General features: G+C 41.4%; 1 protein-coding gene across 3 annotated transcripts in view; it reads right to left on the bottom strand.

Annotated features, from left to right (window-relative positions):
- Positions 1-17: 17 nt before the first annotated feature.
- The window catches only part of rasa4 (RAS p21 protein activator 4), an 80,857-nt gene continuing 62,071 nt past the window's right edge, over positions 18-18,803 (bottom strand). For all 3 annotated transcript variants that reach the window (XM_060913406.1, XM_060913407.1, XM_060913404.1), the window contains 9 exons: positions 18,547-18,739; positions 15,888-16,025; positions 15,293-15,437; positions 10,603-10,775; positions 10,379-10,516; positions 5,737-5,872; positions 4,414-4,534; positions 4,175-4,233; positions 18-2,534 (listed from right to left, as the gene is read on the bottom strand). In XM_060913406.1, coding sequence (XP_060769389.1) covers positions 2,407-2,534; positions 4,175-4,233; positions 4,414-4,534; positions 5,737-5,872; positions 10,379-10,516; positions 10,603-10,775; positions 15,293-15,437; positions 15,888-16,025; positions 18,547-18,739 — 1,231 coding nt within the window. In that variant the 3' untranslated portion in view covers positions 18-2,406. The remainder of the gene's footprint in view (positions 2,535-4,174; positions 4,234-4,413; positions 4,535-5,736; positions 5,873-10,378; positions 10,517-10,602; positions 10,776-15,292; positions 15,438-15,887; positions 16,026-18,546; positions 18,740-18,803) is intronic.

Consider the following 18,803-nt stretch of genomic DNA (forward strand, 5'->3'; position numbering starts at 1 on the left):
TCATCCTACAGAAAGTATTTTCTGTCCAAGTCATCATAACACTTTATAATAGGTTATAAACGAGTATGTCACAAAATCAGGCCTAAACAGTGAACTGTTGCTTGAAACGGGTGTTACATTTCATGGATCGATTTGTGTACATTTACTAATCAATGCATCAATCTAAAGATGTATAGTATTTCTACGGCCCAGTTTGTGGTATAAATATTTCAATACTGCAGAGCCATCTAGTGTACAAAACGAGGCCCTTACCTGCAAAAATGTCCTCAGGTCATATACATTCATGTCATAACAAAAACAAAACTATAAAAGACAATCAGAAATACATGTCATGCCTATAATACACACTGGTCTGGGACATACTAATACAATATACAAAATCGACAAGTTGAAACATGGCAACAATAGAAATTACATGTGTATATACTGCGAGATTTGAATAATTGATAGATGAGTGAATACTGAGTGCAGATAGAGGATCCCAAGTGTTGCGTCTCTAGCAATGCTGTCAATAAAGCGGAGATAATATGAGCTGTTTATTGATGGGAGTTTAGAGGGAATGAACAATGTTCACAAGGATTGGGTTTTTTTTTTTGATTGGATTGAGGGTGTGCATTTTTTTTTAAAGGTCAGGTTAATAGTAGACTTTTTGCTAAACCAATTGTTAAAAAAATATGCCTTAGTTTATGTTTATAAACGTGTAGTTTCTGAAATGTATTAAATACAAGCTGTATAGTAATTTTCTTACATCATACAGTTGGGTGCAAAAGTTTGTGCACCCTTATGGCCAAAAAACCCCACCAAACAAATTATTTATTCCAACATAACTTTCAATGTATCAAAGTTTCTCAGATTTCTAACCCCCTCCCCCCCCCCAAAAAAAAAGGGGGGGGGGAATGCACTCAACTGTATTCTTTAATCTGCTTACTCTTCCTTAAGTTTGGGATTGTATTGTTGTAGAATATACTGCAAATTTTATTTTTAACATACTCGACTTCTATTGTTGTGGATAAACTTTATTATTCTATCCACAGTCACTGGATATGATCAATCGTGCGCTCTGATTGGCTACTCTCCTACCAGCTCATATACCGTGAGTAGAGAAAAACAAAATGGCGGAGCGTGTTGCTGAAACAACCGAGGACGAAAAAAAGACTCTACGCTACAAAACCCCAAAAAATAAAAAAGCAACAAAATATGGAAAAAAGTATTTGATGGCAAGAACATATCCTTTTTTATTTCTCAAGAATTATTATTGCATTTTTCACAAATTTCTAGTCATTTCGCAGGTTTGTTTACATTCCAAGCAGAAATGATTTTGTCGGACGTTTTGTGTCAAGTTTTTATTTATTGAATTTGCAAAAAATAAAAATGAAAATGCTCCCTCTCAAAATCCAGCGAATGCGGATAGAATAAAATAGTTATTCCACTCAATCTCGTCGTACATGGCTTATAGCCGACTCGTGGTGCGTTTTTTTCCTCCCACCCAGAAACCATAGGGAATGCAAACTTTTTCACTCAACTGCACTGATTTGTTTCCTGTTGATTTTGCCTTAATCCTAGGATCGTTGTAGAACACTTACTCATAATACTTACACTATTTTTGTTGTCAAATGTTTATGCTCAACTGTATCATGACGCTTAGAAGCAAGAAAAATGACTCCTTATGCCTCATGTTGTGATGCGCTCCTTCCTATAAATCACTCCTTCATGATGATGCACATCTCTAGCACCTTTCCTCCTTCTGAAATTGAAGTACTGATCAGTCTTGCACTTATATATTTGAACAGAGACCAGAGTGGATCAAAAACCTGTGGCGAATTGGTCAAATAGATGCTGTGGCAGACTTCGGATACAGCATTAATTTCTGGGAGTCATTAAGGGCTCGGGAACAGGACATGAATAAATCGTGCAGAATTGGACATGAAACTGGTAAACAGGAAGTCTACTTGTGTCATATTTTAAATTAAGAGCGTATACTGTAAACTTGTGGACTCTGCTTATTTACAAAGGAAAAAAATTAATGCTTGTATGATGAAAAAAAATCACAAAGATAGAATCCAAGCGTGATAAAGTGCCTCTAAGCAAGAATAACCAGCGAGAACTTATGATTTTCAGGACCTTATTAAGCTGCAACATTTATACATTTGTGTAAAATACACACTACACACGATCCTCGATGCGTACGAGCTTTCGAAGGCAGCCCACTAATCATGAAAACTCACTCGCCTTAAATAAAAGCCATGGAAAGCAAACTTGTTCTCAAAAATTTCTTTCCAAAATTTGAACTTGCTGTGCATTGCAGTTTAGCAGGTTCACATAATAAACCCTGTCCATGAAGTGTACAATGTGTGACGCAGGATTAAACACGCTTTGTCTTCTTTTTTTTTTTAAAGGAGACTCGGTTTACGTCTGCAACTCGAGGAAAACGTTCTTGTTTTTCAAACGCTCCTCCTCTTCTACTGCCGCGTGAGCGTCGTGCAAATCTTTGAGAATCTGGAAAAGTCTCGTTATACCGTCCACCTTCTTTGGATCTAGATGGCATTTAAGAAACAGCAGAAAATCATGAGTAAACGTTTCAAAAAGAGGGATAACGTTAAACAATTTGTATTGCAGATGTGCAGAAAAAGTGTTGGCAAACTGCTGTGGTATACATGGAATAAATCATTTTGGGAGGTGCTGTACTTGGAAAATAATCAACTTTGCTGGTGTAACAGGAACTACAATTTATGTCATGGTTTATTCCCCCTCCCCCACATGTTTAAGTCCCTTACTGGCGATGCTTTCAAGTGTTCTGTTTTCTACCATCATGTTTAACGTGCAGTGTCTTGCAAAAGTATTCATCCCCCTTGGTATTTGTCCCGTTTTGTCACATTACAAGCCGGAATTAAAATGGATTTTTGGAGAGTTAGCATCATTTGATTCACACAACATGCCGACCACTTTAAAGGTGAAAATTGTTTTATTGTGGCACAAACAATAATTAAGATGAAAAAACAGAAATCTGGAGTGTGCATAGGTATTCACCCCCCCAAAGTCAATACTTTGTAGAGCCACCTTTTACTGCAATTACAGCTGCAAGTCTCTTGGAGTATGTCTCTATTAGCTTAGCACATCTAGCCACTGGGATTTTTGCCCATTCCTCAAGGCAAAACTGCTCCAACTCCTTCAAGTTAGATGGGTTGCGTTGGTGTACAGCAATCTTCAAGTTATGCCACAGATTCTCAATTGGATTGAGGTCTGGGCTTTGATTAGGCCATTCCAAGACATTTAAATGTTTCCCCTTGAACCATTCCAGTGTAGCTTTAGCAGTATGTTTAGGGTCATTGTCCTGCTGGAACGTGAACCTTCGTCCCAGTCTCAAACTTTTGGCCGACTCGAACAGGTTTTCCTCCAGAACTGCCCTGTATTTAGTGCCATCCATCTTTCAATCCTGACCAGCTTTCCTGTCCCTGCAGATGAAAAATATCCCCACAGCATGATGCTGCCACCACCATGCTTCACTGTAGGGATGGTGTTCTCAGGGTGTTGGGTTTGAGCCACACATGGCGTTTCCCATGATGGCCAAAAAGATCAATTTTAGTCTCATTTGACCAGAGAACCTTCTTCCATGTGTTTGGGAAGTCTGCCACATGCTGCTGGGCAAACTCCAAACGTGTTTTCTTATTTCTGGCCACTCTGTGGGGTGTACAGCTTAAAGTGGTCCTATGGACAGATACTCCCATCTTCGCTGTGGAGCTTTGCAGCTCCTTCAGTGTTATCTTTGGTGTTTTTTTTTGCATCTCTGATTAACACCCTCCTTGCCCGGTCTGTGAGTTTTGGTGGGCGGGGCCTTCTCGTCAGGTTTGTAGTGGTGCCATATTAATCAACTAATTATCTGACTTATGAAGCGAATTGGTTGGAGCAGCTTTTATTTAGGGGTTTCATACGAAAGGGGGTGAATACCTATGCACACTCCAGATTTCTATTTTTTTTTCATCTCAATTATTGTTTGTGTCACAGTAAAACAATTTTCACCTTTAAAGCGGTAGGCATGTTGTGTGAATCAAATGGTGCTAACCCTCCAAAAATCCATTTTAATTGCGGCTTGTAATGCGACAAAACAGGACAAACACCAAGGGGGATGAATACTTTTGCAAGACACTGTACAAGAACGTCTGTATTTTCATATTACCTTGGTCAGTGTCGGTGTCATCAACTTCTTTTTGCTTCATCAGTTCATAATATTTATCCCTGGAAGACATTAGAGAGCATCGCATGTTAAATTTAGGCTTGTGAAACATCATGCTGTAGATATGCAGATATACAGAGCACTATATTTCCTGCATTGTTATTGCTATCGTCGGAGAGATAAATCGTGAAATATACTGCAGCAAGTTTCTTCCAGAGCAGCGTGTCTGGATTAGTGAATACCTCATGGCGTGTTGGACGCTGCTCAGGTGGCGATAAATCAGCTGAGATTCCAGGTCTGGATCCAGTGGGTCGTACCATTCCTGAAGGGTGACACCATGTCTGGTCTTATCACAGCCTGGGTCTGAGTTAAGAAGATTTACCCACAGGGAAATTAATTATAAATTATTTATAATTATAAATGGGTTTTTAAAAAAAAGTAAAACAAAATAATAAGTAATATCCTGTGCTGGGGCGGCACGGTTAGCGCTGTCGCCTCACAGCAAGAAGGTCCGGGTTCGAGCCCCGTGGCCGGCGAGGGCCTTTCTGTGTGGAGTTTGCATGTTCTCCCCGTGTCCGCGTGGGTTTCCTCCGGGTGCTCCGGTTTCCCCCACAGTCCAAAGACATGCAGGTTAGGTTAACTGGTGACTCTAAATTGAGTGTAGGTGTGAATGTGAGTGTGAATGGTTGTCTGTGTCTATGTGTCAGCCCTGTGATGACCTGGCGACTTGTCCAGGGCGTACCCCGCCTTTCGCCCGTAGTCAGCTGGGATAGGCTCCAGCTCACCTGCGACCCTGTAGAACAGGATAAAGCGGCTGGAGATAATGAGATGAGATCCTGTGCTGGGTTCGGTAATATAAAATAATATACACATGAAAAAAAATCATTAATGTTAAAGAGATTAGATTAACAGCATTTTGACTCAAGGAGGTTTTAAAATTGGGATTTTTTTTTTTGTCCAATAAAAAGCAATAATATACATTTTTCTCCATTCGAAAGAATTGCTTTTGGTCTTGCTGTATAATTTAGATTGTTGTCTTGTTGCAGGATCTACTTTTATTAATAATTGAAAAAAAAAAAAAAAAGATTTGTGTGGATAATTGTAAAACACTTTAAAAAAAATTAAAATTGTATCTGTGGCGGCACGGTGGTGTAGTGGTTAGCGCTGTCGCCTCACAGCAAGAAGGTCCGGGTTCGAGCCCCGTGGCCGGCGAGGGCCTTTCTGTGCGGAGTTTGCATGTTCTCCCCGTGTCCGCGTGGGTTTCCTCCGGGTGCTCCGGTTTCCCCCACAGTCCAAAGACATGCAGGTTAGGTTAACTGGTGACTCTAAATTGAGCGTAGGTGTGAATGTGAGTGTGAATGGTTGTCTGTGTCTATGTGTCAGCCCTGTGATGACCTGGCGACTTGTCCAGGGTGTACCCCGCCTTTCGCCCGTAGTCAGCTGGGATAGGCTCCAGCTTGCCTGCGACCCTGTAGAACAGGATAAAGCGGCTACAGATAATGAGATGAGATGAGATGAGATGAGGTATCTGTATACATTTTCCATGGTGAAAACATCTGCAGTACCTGTTTTCTCCTTTTGGTGGCAGCAACTCCATCTGTCAGCTTTGTAGATCCCTGGATGATAACAGCTCATGGTGTTGGTGTTGTGACTGCACGCTTTCCGTAAAGCCGAGAGCCAGTGGTTCAGTTCGTTTACGCTCTGAAGAGAAAGACGTGTACAGAGAGACATATCCGAGCCTTAGCTATTACAAAGCAACTTAATCACAGGAACTCAGATGGCTGATGCTTACATAATTTAGCCTAACAACAACCAGACCTGTTCTACCAAAAAAAAAAAAAGTCTATAATCGTTGATTCGTATGTTTTCTGTATTATCATGAGGTTTATTAAACATTTATGGAAAGAGTCTCCAGTGTCAGAGCAACAGTCAGTAAGTTTCCCACCACAAGAGTCTTCAGGTTGGAGGACATTCCATTGTCCAGTTTCTATACAACATGACAAACTGTTTGAGTTTCATGAAAGAGAGAGAGAGAAAAGAAAAGAGAGGCTGGTAAGACAACAACTAACTTGTTAGTTGATCACTTCCAATATTATTCCAAACCATCATTCAACATAAAACAAAAACACGAGCGAGGTGCACATGACTAGGAATGAAAAATAATGATACGATCCTTATATGATCCTGCGTTGGTTTAACAGGCAAAATGTTATATAACCAGATGTGGGAGTCTGGTTATAAAACTTTAAAAAAAAAAAAAGATGTAGGACTATACACAAGCGGTGCTTTTGGTTAAGAGAACAATGTGTTCTTATCCAAAGTCAAATTCTACAGGCTTCCAAGCGGGGCAACAGGGAAAGCATTCACCACAGATTGTGAGTTCAAACCCCATCAATCCATGCTCAGAGGGCCGAGATAAGTTTGGCCGTGCTGTCTTCGGGGAGAAGGTTGACACACTGTCAATCATAGAGACGCTAAACAGGCTTGTAGTACTCAAGTCCAGGACTCGTGACTTGACTTGGACTACGTTCAGACTGCACCCTGAAACGACCCATATCCGATTTTTTTGCCCGTATGCGACCTGTATCCGATTTGTTATTGACAATCTGAACGACACAGATCCGATTTTTTCACATGCGACCCAGGCCGCTTGGATATGTGGTCCTAATTCCGATGCATATCCGATATTTTCACATGCGACTGCAGTCTGACCAGACAGGTCGCATTCATGCGACCTACACGTCATCAACAAGAGACAAACGTCACTATTCTGCGTTGGCTAATCCCGCCTCTTTGGTGGAAAACAACAACATTTGTACAGTTTTCAGAATTTAAATAGACTTTTATAGAATTGATCAAGCTAATGGTGGATTTGGTAGGGACCTGGATGTTGATCTGTTAGCCTGATTAAATAAAACAGTTTCTATAACTGATTTATAACTTAAACCATCCTGTATTACAAGATTATAAGATTGTTCTGGAAATTTCCAGTAATTTGACACCTTCGGTCTCATTAGTCTGCTGCCCACATTAATCAGATTATTGTGCGAGTTCCGCCGCCGCCACAAAAACCACATCGCCAGGTCTCGCCTCATCTCCATCGCAAACTGCACTGGTGTTTCTGCACCTTGAGCCAGCGCTGAGAGAAGTTGCAGAATTCAGCTGGCTATAAACAATCTAAATAAATATTTATAAAAATGTAGAAAAAGTTTATTAATATGACGAAATAAATATGTGCAAATTATTAAGCCTGAATTAAGAGTTTGGTAATACAGCGGCCGTATCCCAAATGACTGCCTACTGAAGCTCGAGTGCACTATATAGAGTTTAAAAATCCATTACTTCCTAGTAACATGTAGTGCACTTATATAGAAATTAGAGAGACATTTAGGAGTCAGGGCGGCACGGTGGTGTAGTGGTTAGCGTTGTCGCCTCACAGCAAGAAGGTCCGGGTTCGAGCCCCGTGGCCGGCGAGGGCCTTTCTGTGTGGAGTTTGCATGTAATCCCCGTGTCCGCCTGGGTTTCCTCCGGGTGCTCCGGTTTCCCCCACAGTCCAAAGACATGCAGGTTAGGTTAACTGGTGACTCTAAATTGACCGTAGGTGTGAATGTGAGTGTGAATGGTTGTCTGTGTCTATGTGTCAGCCCTGTGATGACCTGGCGACTTGTCCAGGGTGTACCCCGCCTTTCACCCGTAGTCAGCTGGGATAGGCTCCAGCTTGCCTGCGACCCTGTAGAAGGATAAAGCGGCTAGAGATAATGAGATGAGATGAGATTTAGGAGTCAACCCTCGTTACCAGGCTACACGTTTTCATTTCAGTTCAGAAACAAAAACACACACGAGACCTCACACTTTAACACTAACCAGATAATTAAACAGACAAAAAAGAAATCATTAAACATGAAGAGTGCGCTTTTTTTTGGTTTACGTATTACGTAGATGTGCTTATTACGTGTCAATTTGCGCATGCGGGTCGTTTTCCGTTCATATTGGAGATCGCATACAAGTCTCATATAATTGGTAATGTGAACGGCCTAACAAAAAAAAAATCGGATTTCACAACAAATCGGATATGGGTCGTTTCAGGTTGCAGTCTGAACGTAGTGTTGGACTTGAGCACTGATGACTCGGACTCGTGCATTCACCGCATTCGGACTCGTAAATTGGAGACGAGGATTCGGATTTTTTCTTTATTTTTTCTTAACACGCCATAATGAATTGGCACAAGATATTTATATCGACATTAATTTTTATACTAATTTCATGCAAGAGACGCACATTCATCTGTTCATACGTCATGTTCAGGAACAAACTAACGTTAACGGCGCTAAAATGCCTGGACGGAACGCCGCTAGGATTGTCTGCTTTGCTTATATGGACTTCTCGTGCAGTGGGAAAAAATGCACTGCTGTGTGTTCCATATGTAGAAGAACCGTCGAGGAAACGACGGGGACGACCTCGAACTTCAATCGTCATTTGGCAAGACTCCACCCAGAGAAATAAGCGACACGCTATGTTCATTGCTCTGTTGATCGTGGGGCTTGCTTGCTGAGCGATGAACCCTTTGTCATGTTATTTGCCCTGTTGATAGTGGGTGGGGCTTGCTGAGCGATGAACAAGCTTTTTATCTGTAGCCTGTTAACTAAGGCTACATCCACACGACAACAGCAACGAGATGTTATTTAAAAATATATCGCGTCCAAATGGGCAACGATCAGTAAAATATCAGGTCCATATGGCAACGCAACGCTTGCTGAAAACGATGCAATACACATGCCACACCTCTGGGGAGCTGTAAGACGGTCCCTTCGGAGACACCAGAACAATAGAAGAAGTAAGGACGCATGCACATAAACTATTATGCGCGAGACTTCATATTAGCCACAAAGTCAGGAAAATCTGTTCGTAAAATTACATTATAATGACCAAATACAATGAAAAGTATTTTTCCAGTCTCACCTGTGAAAGGTAATCCCATGTGATCTCGTTTGGACGGCAAACCTGTTGGTACAGTTAAACGCAGCTAATCTTTATTCTCCGCTTTGACCTATCCAATATGGCGGCGAGGATGACGTATGATTCTATGCGGAAGGCGGCGTCTTTAATGGTCCGGAATAAATTGAATGCTACACGTTGATGGATTAACTTGTTGTTTCTCACCTGTGAAAGGTAATCCCATGTGATCTCGTTTGGACGGTAAACCTGTTGGTACAGTTAAACGCAGCACATGAATCTTTATTCTCCGCTTTGACCTATCCAATATGGCGGCGAGGATGACGTATAATTCTACGCGGAAGGCGGCGTCTTTAATGGTCCGGAATAAATTGAATGCTACATGTTGATGGTTTAATTTGCTCCTCTATGCCCTTTTTGAGGAATGTATTGTCGGACTTAAACCAACATCTGAAGAGGTGAGATCGCTCCTTTTTTTTCCCTATTTTTGCTGGCGGGATTGACTCTGCCCTAAGGGCAGAGTCTCTCTCTCTCTCTCTCTCTCACTTTGCACCATTACACAATAAATATTCACAGTGAAAATATTTTGTAAGCGCGTTTCATGAACCAAGTTATAGGATTTGTTGACAACTCGCATCGAGTTCGTTACACTTCTACCCGGCGTGAAGCACTGACAGTCATGTGGTTGTGACGTCATCGTAAACAAATCCGTTCTACTCATCCAGACGACTTCACAACGGCAACATTGCCAGATCTTTCCACTCTGGAACCCGTTCTCAAAAAGATTGCGTTTTGGGCACCCAAAACGCCGGTGCCGTGTGGACGCCAGGCCTAAACGATAAGCAATTGTATCGGAGTCACCTGAATCCGTTGCCGTGTGGACAGGGCCTAAAATGGGGCAGTCGAGCAGGAACGTCAGTCCAACACAGTAGCAGAGACGCTTTCACATAAAGGCAGCAACAGCTGCCGTCAAATGGTGCGACTGGAGTCTTGTTCTCGGACTCGACTCAAAATTTTCTTTCATGATTTGGACTTGAGGTTTAGTGACTCGACTACAACACCGACACTAACCAATCACGGGTGTCTATGAGCTCATGTATGAGGAAGAGGGCAGATTGCAGTAGCTGTCCCAGAGAAAAGGAGAGAGGAGAACTTGCTGACCAAATTAGGAGGGAAAAAAAAAAAAAAATCACAAGACCCTCCACTACCTTTTGTTTTTATTGTGTTCATTTCAAAGCCCTTGTGAATGTGTACCTTGCAGTCCAGGTACAGTGTCTCCTGCTGCCCGGAGTCCTCGCTCGAGATTATCTGCATGACATTGGCGCTGCCGAAGCACTTCTCCTCCACCTTTTCCACCGCACAGATCTTGGGCAGGGAGATGAACGAGCTCTTCTGCATTGTCAAAATGGAAGTTACAGAATTCCCGTATACTACAGATAAGAACGATGGACCAATCCAGAGGAGTTAGTGTCCCTCACCTTGGAGTGCGGAGTCCGTGAGTAAGACAGAACATCTTTGCTGAGCGTGACGTAATACTTCTTAAACGGAGAGGTCATGAGAATGCACTTGTCTTTGGTCTTATGCAAGAGGAGGAAGCCTTCTTTTTCCATAGAGCCGCACTGAAGACTCATCCGAGTTTGCAAACCGAGATCTAGTAGAAAAGCATGAATGAATATAATGTACCCTTTGTGTGGTCACGTGATATACAGTGCTGAGCGTAAATGAGTACACCCCGTTTGAAAAGTAACATTTTAAACAATCTCTCAATGAGCACAAACAATCTCCAAAATGTTGACGAGACAAAGTTTAATATAACATCTGTTTAACTTATAACGGGAAAGTAAGGTTAATAATATAACTTAGATTACACATTTTTCAGTTTTACTCAAATTAGGGTGGTGCAAAAATGAGTACACCCCACAACAAAAACTACTACATCTAGGACTTTGTATGGCCTCCATGATTTTTAATGACAGCACCAAGTCTTCTAGGCATGGAATGAACAAGTTGGCGACATTTTGCAACATCCATCTTTTTCCATTCTTCAACAATGACCTCTTTTAGTGACTGGATGCTGGATGGAGAGTGATGCTCAACTTGTCTCTTCAGAATTCCCCAAAGAAAATAATTTCTTTACACCACAAAGGTGAAGGCTACAAGAAGATCAGCAAAGCTTTACTTATCAGTCAGAATACTGTAGCGAAAGTGGTACAAAAATTTAAGAAAGATGGAACTGCAACCATCTCACAGAGACGTCCAGGTCGTCCACGGAAGTTAACACCTCGACAGGAGCGCCTTCTGATGAGAAGGGTTGAAGAAAATCGGCATGCAAGTTCACTGCAGTTATCTAAAGAAGCAGAAAGCCAAACTGGGGTGACTATTTCCTGTGACACAATACGGCGTACACTGCAGAGGAATGGCATGCATGGAAAGAAGCCTCTCCTAAAGCCCAGGCACTAAAAAGCCCGCCTAGTTTGCCAGGGCCCATGCTGACAAAGATGAAGACTACTGGGACTCTATACTCTGGAGTGATGAGACCAAGATAAATGTTTTTGGAACCGATGGCTTCAAAACTGTATGGCGTCGCAAAGGTGAGGAATACAAAGGAAAATGCCTGGTGCCTACAGTGAAACATGGTGGTGGCAGTGTCCTTATGTGGGGCTGCATGAGTGCTGCTGGTGTCGGGGAGCTGCATTTCATTGATGGCATCATGAATTCACAGACGTATTGCTCTATACTGAAAGAGAAGATGCTACCATCACTCCGTGCCCTTGGTCGTCGTGCACTTTTCCAACATGACTAAACACACATCTAAGGCCACTGTTGGATTTCTGAAGAAGAACAGGGTGAAAGTGATTCAGTGGCCAAGTACGTCTCCTGATCTGAACCCAATCGAAAACCTACAGGATGGGGAATTCTGAAGAGACAAGCTGAGCATCACTCTCTGTCCAGCATCCAGTCACTAAAAGAGGTCGTTGTTGAAGAATGGAAAAAGATTGATGTTGCAAAATGTCGCCAACTTGTTCATTCCATGCCTAGAAGACTTGGTGCTGCCATTAAAAATCATGGAGGCCATACAAAGTAGGGCAATTCCATGTAAATGTCAACCTCACCATGCAAAAATAAAGCAACATGTAATACATCAAAACCACTCCCAGAGATATCACCTAGGCCTGTATTTTACAGATGTGAATAAGTTGAACCAATTTGTAACCAACCTAATATGTCACTGTCAGTCTTTCTTTCTTATAATGTAAACCCCAAGCTAAAATCAACTTTGATCATGTACAATTCTGTATTATTGCCACAAGCCACAGAAATGTATGCTAAAATCCACAAAACAGCAAAACAATAGCCATCCTAAATATTATTTAAGAACTTTGATAGTTTTAGCTGATATTTAGAGAGTTTTTCAAAGGGTTATGATGGTTAAATTGCTGATTTTCTAAACATATGCCATGTCTATTTCAGACGCGTCACATCCATAACGGAATTTCGTCACATCCATAACGCCGACTTTTCCTTCCGAAACTCTGCATGAAATACAAAATATTTTAAACAAAGATTTTTTAATATTCACCTTGGACCCCTCTATCAAATGGATATCTCCATTTCGACATTAGGTTTACAATTTCACAGAGTTTGATTAAAATGTACAGTCACCCAAGAAAAGTGATACTTTTTCTGTCACATCCATAACGCATCTTTTATTGGCATTTTTTGGCATGCCCTAGATGTACTATGGGAATTGTTCTTGTTCTATCACTTCTCCAGTATGGTACAGCCTTAAAATATGCAACACCTGTTTAAATACTGGGAGACAATAAAACATGCACTGGGTCATTTGTTGCCATTTTGAGTTCAAGTGTCCCGTCCATAACGCTGGAATTGCTCAGTACTAGATGTAGTAGTTTTTGTTGTGGGGTGTACTCATTTTTGCACCACCCTAATTTGAGTAAAACTGAAAAATGTGTAATCTAAGTTATATTATTAACCTTACTTTCACGTTATAAGTTAAACAGATGTTCTATTAAACTTTGTCTCGTCAACATTTTGGAAATTGTTTGTGTTCATCGAGATATTGTTTAAAATGTTACTTTTCAAAGGGGGTGTACTCATTTACGCTCAGCACTGTAACTACTGTTGAATAACTTTGACTGGCTCCAAATTAATACGCTTGTTTCTCGAGTAACAACTTGCACAAGGACTTCTATAGTGGACGCGCCACATAACTAAAGCCTAATGAACAGATTATTAGCCATTTACCAAAGAAAAACAGTGATCTGTTGAAGCTTTCTGTGAGAAAATGTGTATTCTGAGGCTAAAGTGAACAGTCACAGGTAAGGCTGTTCCTGTAGGTTTTCCACCACAGGAAAGTCTTCAGGACAAAGGTTTTTTTTTTGCCTTATTAACTTGAAAAAGGGAAAAAACAAGTGTTGCTAGGCAAAACGAACCTCGCCCGGCAGCATTTATTTTATACCTATAATGTTGATAATGGTAATATTTCTCAATCTTCAGCTGTCAGGTTATAGTCCTATGAAAATCCATGACCTTGAGTTTGACATTTCTAAGTCATTCCGGGTCAAAGGTCATGGTGGCAACTGAAAGCCCATATGGGACTTCTTATATGTCGATAACAGCAAACATCTGGCTATCATGAACCATTTTAAAGTTATAGCCCTTTGAAAACCCATGACCTTGTGTTTGACCTTTCAAGGTCACTCAAGGTCAAAGATCATGGCAGAAACTGAAAGCCCATATGGGAGTTCCTACATGTCGATAAGGGTAAACATCTGGCTATCATGAACCATTTTAAAAGTTACAGCCCTTTGAAAACCCATGACCTTGTGTTTGACCTTTCAAGGTCACTCAAGGTCAAAGATCATGGCGGAAACTGAAAGCCTATATGGGAGTTCCTACATGTCGATAAGGGTAAACATCTGGCAATCATGAACCATTTTAAAGTTATAAGCCCTTTGAAAACCCATGACCTTGTGTTTGACCTTTCAAGGTCACTCAAGGTCAAAGATCATGATGGCAACTGAAAGCCCATATGGGAGTTCCTACATGTCGATAAGGGTAAACATCTGGCAATCATGAACCATTTTAAAAGTTATAGCCCTTTGAAAACCCATGACCTTGCGTTTGACCTTTCAAGGTCACTCAAGGTCAAAGATCATGGCGGAAACTGAAAGCCCATATGGGAGTTCCTACATGTCGATAAGGGTAAACATCTGGCTATCATGAACCATTTTAAAAGTTACAGCTCTTTGAAAACCCATGACCTTGCATTTGACCTTTCAAGGTCAAAGATCATGCCAGCAACTGAAAGCCCATATGGGAGTTCCTCTATGTCAACAAGGGTAAACATCTGGCAATCATGAACCATTTTAAAAGTTATAGCCCTTTGAAAACCCATGACCTTGCGTTTGACCTTTCAAGGTCACTCAAGGTCAAAGATCATGGCAGAAACTGAAAGCCCATATGGGAGCTCCTACATGTCGATAAGGGTAAACATATGTCAATCATGAACCATTTTAAAAGTTATAGCCCTTTGAAAACCCATGACCTTGAGTTTGACCTTTCAAGGCCACTCAAGGTCAAAGATCATGATGGCAACTGAAAGCCCATATGGGAGTTCCTCTATGTCAACAAGGGTAAACATCTGGCAATCATGAACCACTTGAAAAGTTATAGCCCTTTGAAAACCCATGACCTTGCGTTTGACCTTTCAAGATCACTCAAGGTCAAAGATCATGCTAGCAACTGAAAGCCTATATGGGAGTTCCTACATGTCGATAAGGGTAAACATATGGCAATCATGAACCATTTTAAAAGTTATAGCCCTTTGAAAACCCATGACCTTGAGTTTGACCTTTCAAGGCCACTCAAGGTCAAAGATCATGATGGCAACTGAAAGCCCATATGGGAGTTCTTATACGCTCATCATAGTAAACATCTGTCTATCGGCAACCATTTTTGAGTTATAATGGAAAGTGTTATTTTGACCAATGACCTTGACCCGCCCCCTGACTTTTAACCCCCAGCCGCTACGGAGACTGTCATCATGCAGCATATGCTCGGAAGCAGAATTGAAAGATGCACGTTTTGGGTTTTGAAGTCAAAATGATGAATTTGAAGAAAGCTATCGCAAAAGTTATTGTTCACCTTCCGAGTCGTGACAGCTGACCAGGCGGGTGATGAAGTCTTTGAGCTGGGCGATGCCCTGCTGGATGGCAGGCTGCAGTGGCACCATCCACGGCTCCTTAGAGCAACACACCAGTGTGTCCAGATTGCCAATGGTCTGAACAGCCTGAAAACAAACATTAAACATGACAAGAACGTCAAACAAAACACGTTGTTCTTAATTTACTAATCAATGTTTGAACACCGGAGTAAAACAGTAAAGGACATTCTGGTTACCTGTGCTTTCCGTTTAAAAGTTCTGTCAAATTTACGTGCAATCAGGTGGAAACCTTTTCTAGGAAGGTTAAAAATTACACAGACTTGGACTTTCATTTACAAATTCATCAAGGTGCTCCGATCTACATTAACCTTTAAGTGAGGTTTGAGTCAACAAAGGTTTTGTTATTTTTCCTTACTACAGGCCAACATGTTATTGCTAAAGCGACATTAGGCAAGATTTGTCAATATGTAGGTGGAAGTGGAGAATATTTGAAGGATTTCTTTCCTCCTTAGCATAAATCTGTGGCCCGATTTTAAAAAGGAAAATGTGGAGTTTTGATGCTGAAGCTAAAATTACTTTCGCCAGGAGCAGAAGAGTGCGGCTGGTGCGGGCATCGGCGTGTTTCTCCCTCAGGTGAAAGAGCTTAGGCGACATGATGGCAGGAGAAATGAAGCGTAGGCACAGGAAGCTAGTCACCGCAATGAACTTCACTTTCTATAAAAAGGAAGTGACATAGTTAGGACTTACCAGCTCAAAGCAAGTGATATAAGCAGAATGAAACACTTTGAGATGTGCCGTTTTACACCAGGCAACACCAGGTTCCTTAACACGTCTTCGAAACAATTCTTCGTTAGTAGCTAGATTATATTAAATATTAGCTTCATTTTTCAGGCAGGCTTGATGAAACTTTTTAAAATAACAGCCATTGTAAATTATTTCCTCATTCATGAAATATAACTGAGTGGGTTTTTTGCCCACCCCCTCAGGAAAAGGGCTAATTTCCAGGTTTCCTTATACGTTCAGGAATTCAAACCTTCAAATTCATGTGCTTCAAGCACCTTGTGCAAAGCCCTGCAATCAAATCACCAACACATTTAACTGTTTCCAAATTCTCTGCTATGGATAAAGTCCAAGATCAATGCAAATGCTGGAATAACAAGATCAACTGTGAGCTACTGCTCACTTACAGTGGTGCTTGAAAGTTTGTGAACCCTTTCGAATTTTCTATACATTTCTGCATAAATATGACCGAAAACAACATCAGATTTTCACACAAGTCCTAAAAGTAGATAAAGAGAACCCAGTTAAACAAATGAGATAAAAATATTATACTTGGTCATTTATTTATTGAGGAAAAATGATCCAATATTACATATCTGTGAGTGGCAAAAGTATGTGAACCTCTAGGATTAGCAGTTAATTTGAAGGTGAAATTAGAGTCAGGTGTTTTCAAATCAATGGGATGACAATCAGGTGTGAGTGGGCACCCTGTTTTATTTAAAGAACAGGGATCTATCAAAGTCTGATCTTCACAACACATGTTTGTGGAAGTGTATCATGGCACAAACAAAGGAGATTTCTGAGGACCTCAGAAAAAGCGTTGTTGATGTTCATCAGGCAGGAAAAGGTTACAAAACCATCTCTAAAGAGTTTGGACTCCACCAATCCACAGTCAGACAGATTGTGTACAAATTGAGGAAATGCAAGACCATTGTTACCCTCCCCAGGAGTGGTTGACCAACAAAGATCACTCCAAGAGCAAGGCATGTAATAGTCGGCGAGGTCACAAAGGACCCCAGGGTAACTTCTAAGCAACTGAAGGCCTCTCTCACATTGGCTAATGTTAATGTTCCTGAGTCCACCATCAGGAGAACACTGAACAACAAATGGTGTGCATGGCAGGGTTGCAAGGAGAAAGCCACTGCTCTCCAAAAAGAACATTGCTGCTCGTCTGCAGTTTGCTAAAGATCACGTGGACAAGCCAGAAGGCTATTGGAAAAATGTTTTGTGGATGGATGAGACCAAAACAGAACTTTTTGGTTTAAATGAGAAGTGTTATGTTTGGAGAAAGGAACACACTGCATTCCAGCATAAGAACCTTATCCCATCTGTGAAACATGATGGTGGTAGTATCATGGTTTGGGCCTGTTTTGCTGCATCTGGGCCAGGACGGCTTGCCATCATTGATGGAACAATGAATTTTAAAGGAAAATGGAGAAGATGGGTCATGCAGCAAGACAACGACCCTAAGGACACAAGTTGTTCTACCAAAGAATGGTTAAAGAAGAATAATGTTTTGGAACGGCCAAGTCAAAGTCCTGACCTTAATCCAATGGAAATGTTGTGGAAGGACCTGAAGCGAGCAGTTCATGTGAGGAAACCCACCAACATCCCAGAGTTGAAGCTGTTCTGTACGGAGGAATGGGCTAAAATTCCTCCAAGCCGGTGTGCAGGACTGATCAACAGTTACCGCAAACGTTTAGTTGCAGTTACTGCTGCACAAGGGGGTCACACCAGATACTGAAAGCAAAGGTTCACATACTTTTGCCACTCAAAGATATGTAATATTGGATCATTTTCCTCAATAAATAAATGACCAAGTATAATATTTTTGTCTCATTTGTTTAACTGGGTTCTCTTTATCTACTTTTAGGACTTGTGTGAAAATCTGATGTTGTTTTTGGTCATATTTATGCAGAAATATAGAAAATTCTAAAGGATTCACAAACTTTCAAGCACCACTGTATGTATTCCCCCCACTCTTGCTTATATCAGAATGCGAGCAATCGAAGGAATAGGACACTTATGAATGTTGACTTGAACAAATAATGAACCCTGAAACAAGTAAAGAGCAGTGTCTCTCCCCAGGGATCTCAAATCGCATCCTGATAAATTGTCATTTTGAAATTGCATTTTTGCGTCTTGAAACAGCGTCAAAATCCACCCTATATGTTTTGTAAATACATTCAGTCGGTAAACAGGAAGTCGATGTGCGACAGACCTGAAAACGGTATACATGGTACAGAACCCCAAGCTGAAGTTTGGTACCAAGTGGCTATGATTTGTGGTTGCTGAGAAAAAGGGTGTTTCGGACGGACGGATAGACAGACAGAGGTAAACCAGTATAATAATATTATTAAAAAATTGTATGGAGTTCATAAAGGAATCCAAATGGATCCAAATGCCTCACGAATCAAAAACAAGCCTGGTGTTTGTTTCCTGAGTGGAGCTTTACCCTGTACTCTGGGTCTGGGAAACGAGCTTGTACTCGCTGGAAGAGCTGCTGGAAGGCCTGACAGAGGAGCAGCGGGCAGTAGGAGGAAGACTGCAGGATGGCAGCCATCAGTTCGGACAGGTACGACTGGAGCAGGCTGGAGCTCTGCTGGATCACATCGGCTTCTGTCTGTACACGATGCAATCCCGTGCACCTGTAAGCACAAATTAGCCGTCATGAGATCTAAATCCTAACCACCACTGAAAATGCAAATACAA

Source organism: Neoarius graeffei, chromosome 28, assembly GCF_027579695.1.
Source record: "Neoarius graeffei isolate fNeoGra1 chromosome 28, fNeoGra1.pri, whole genome shotgun sequence".
NCBI classification, from domain to species: Eukaryota; Metazoa; Chordata; class Actinopteri; order Siluriformes; family Ariidae; genus Neoarius; species Neoarius graeffei.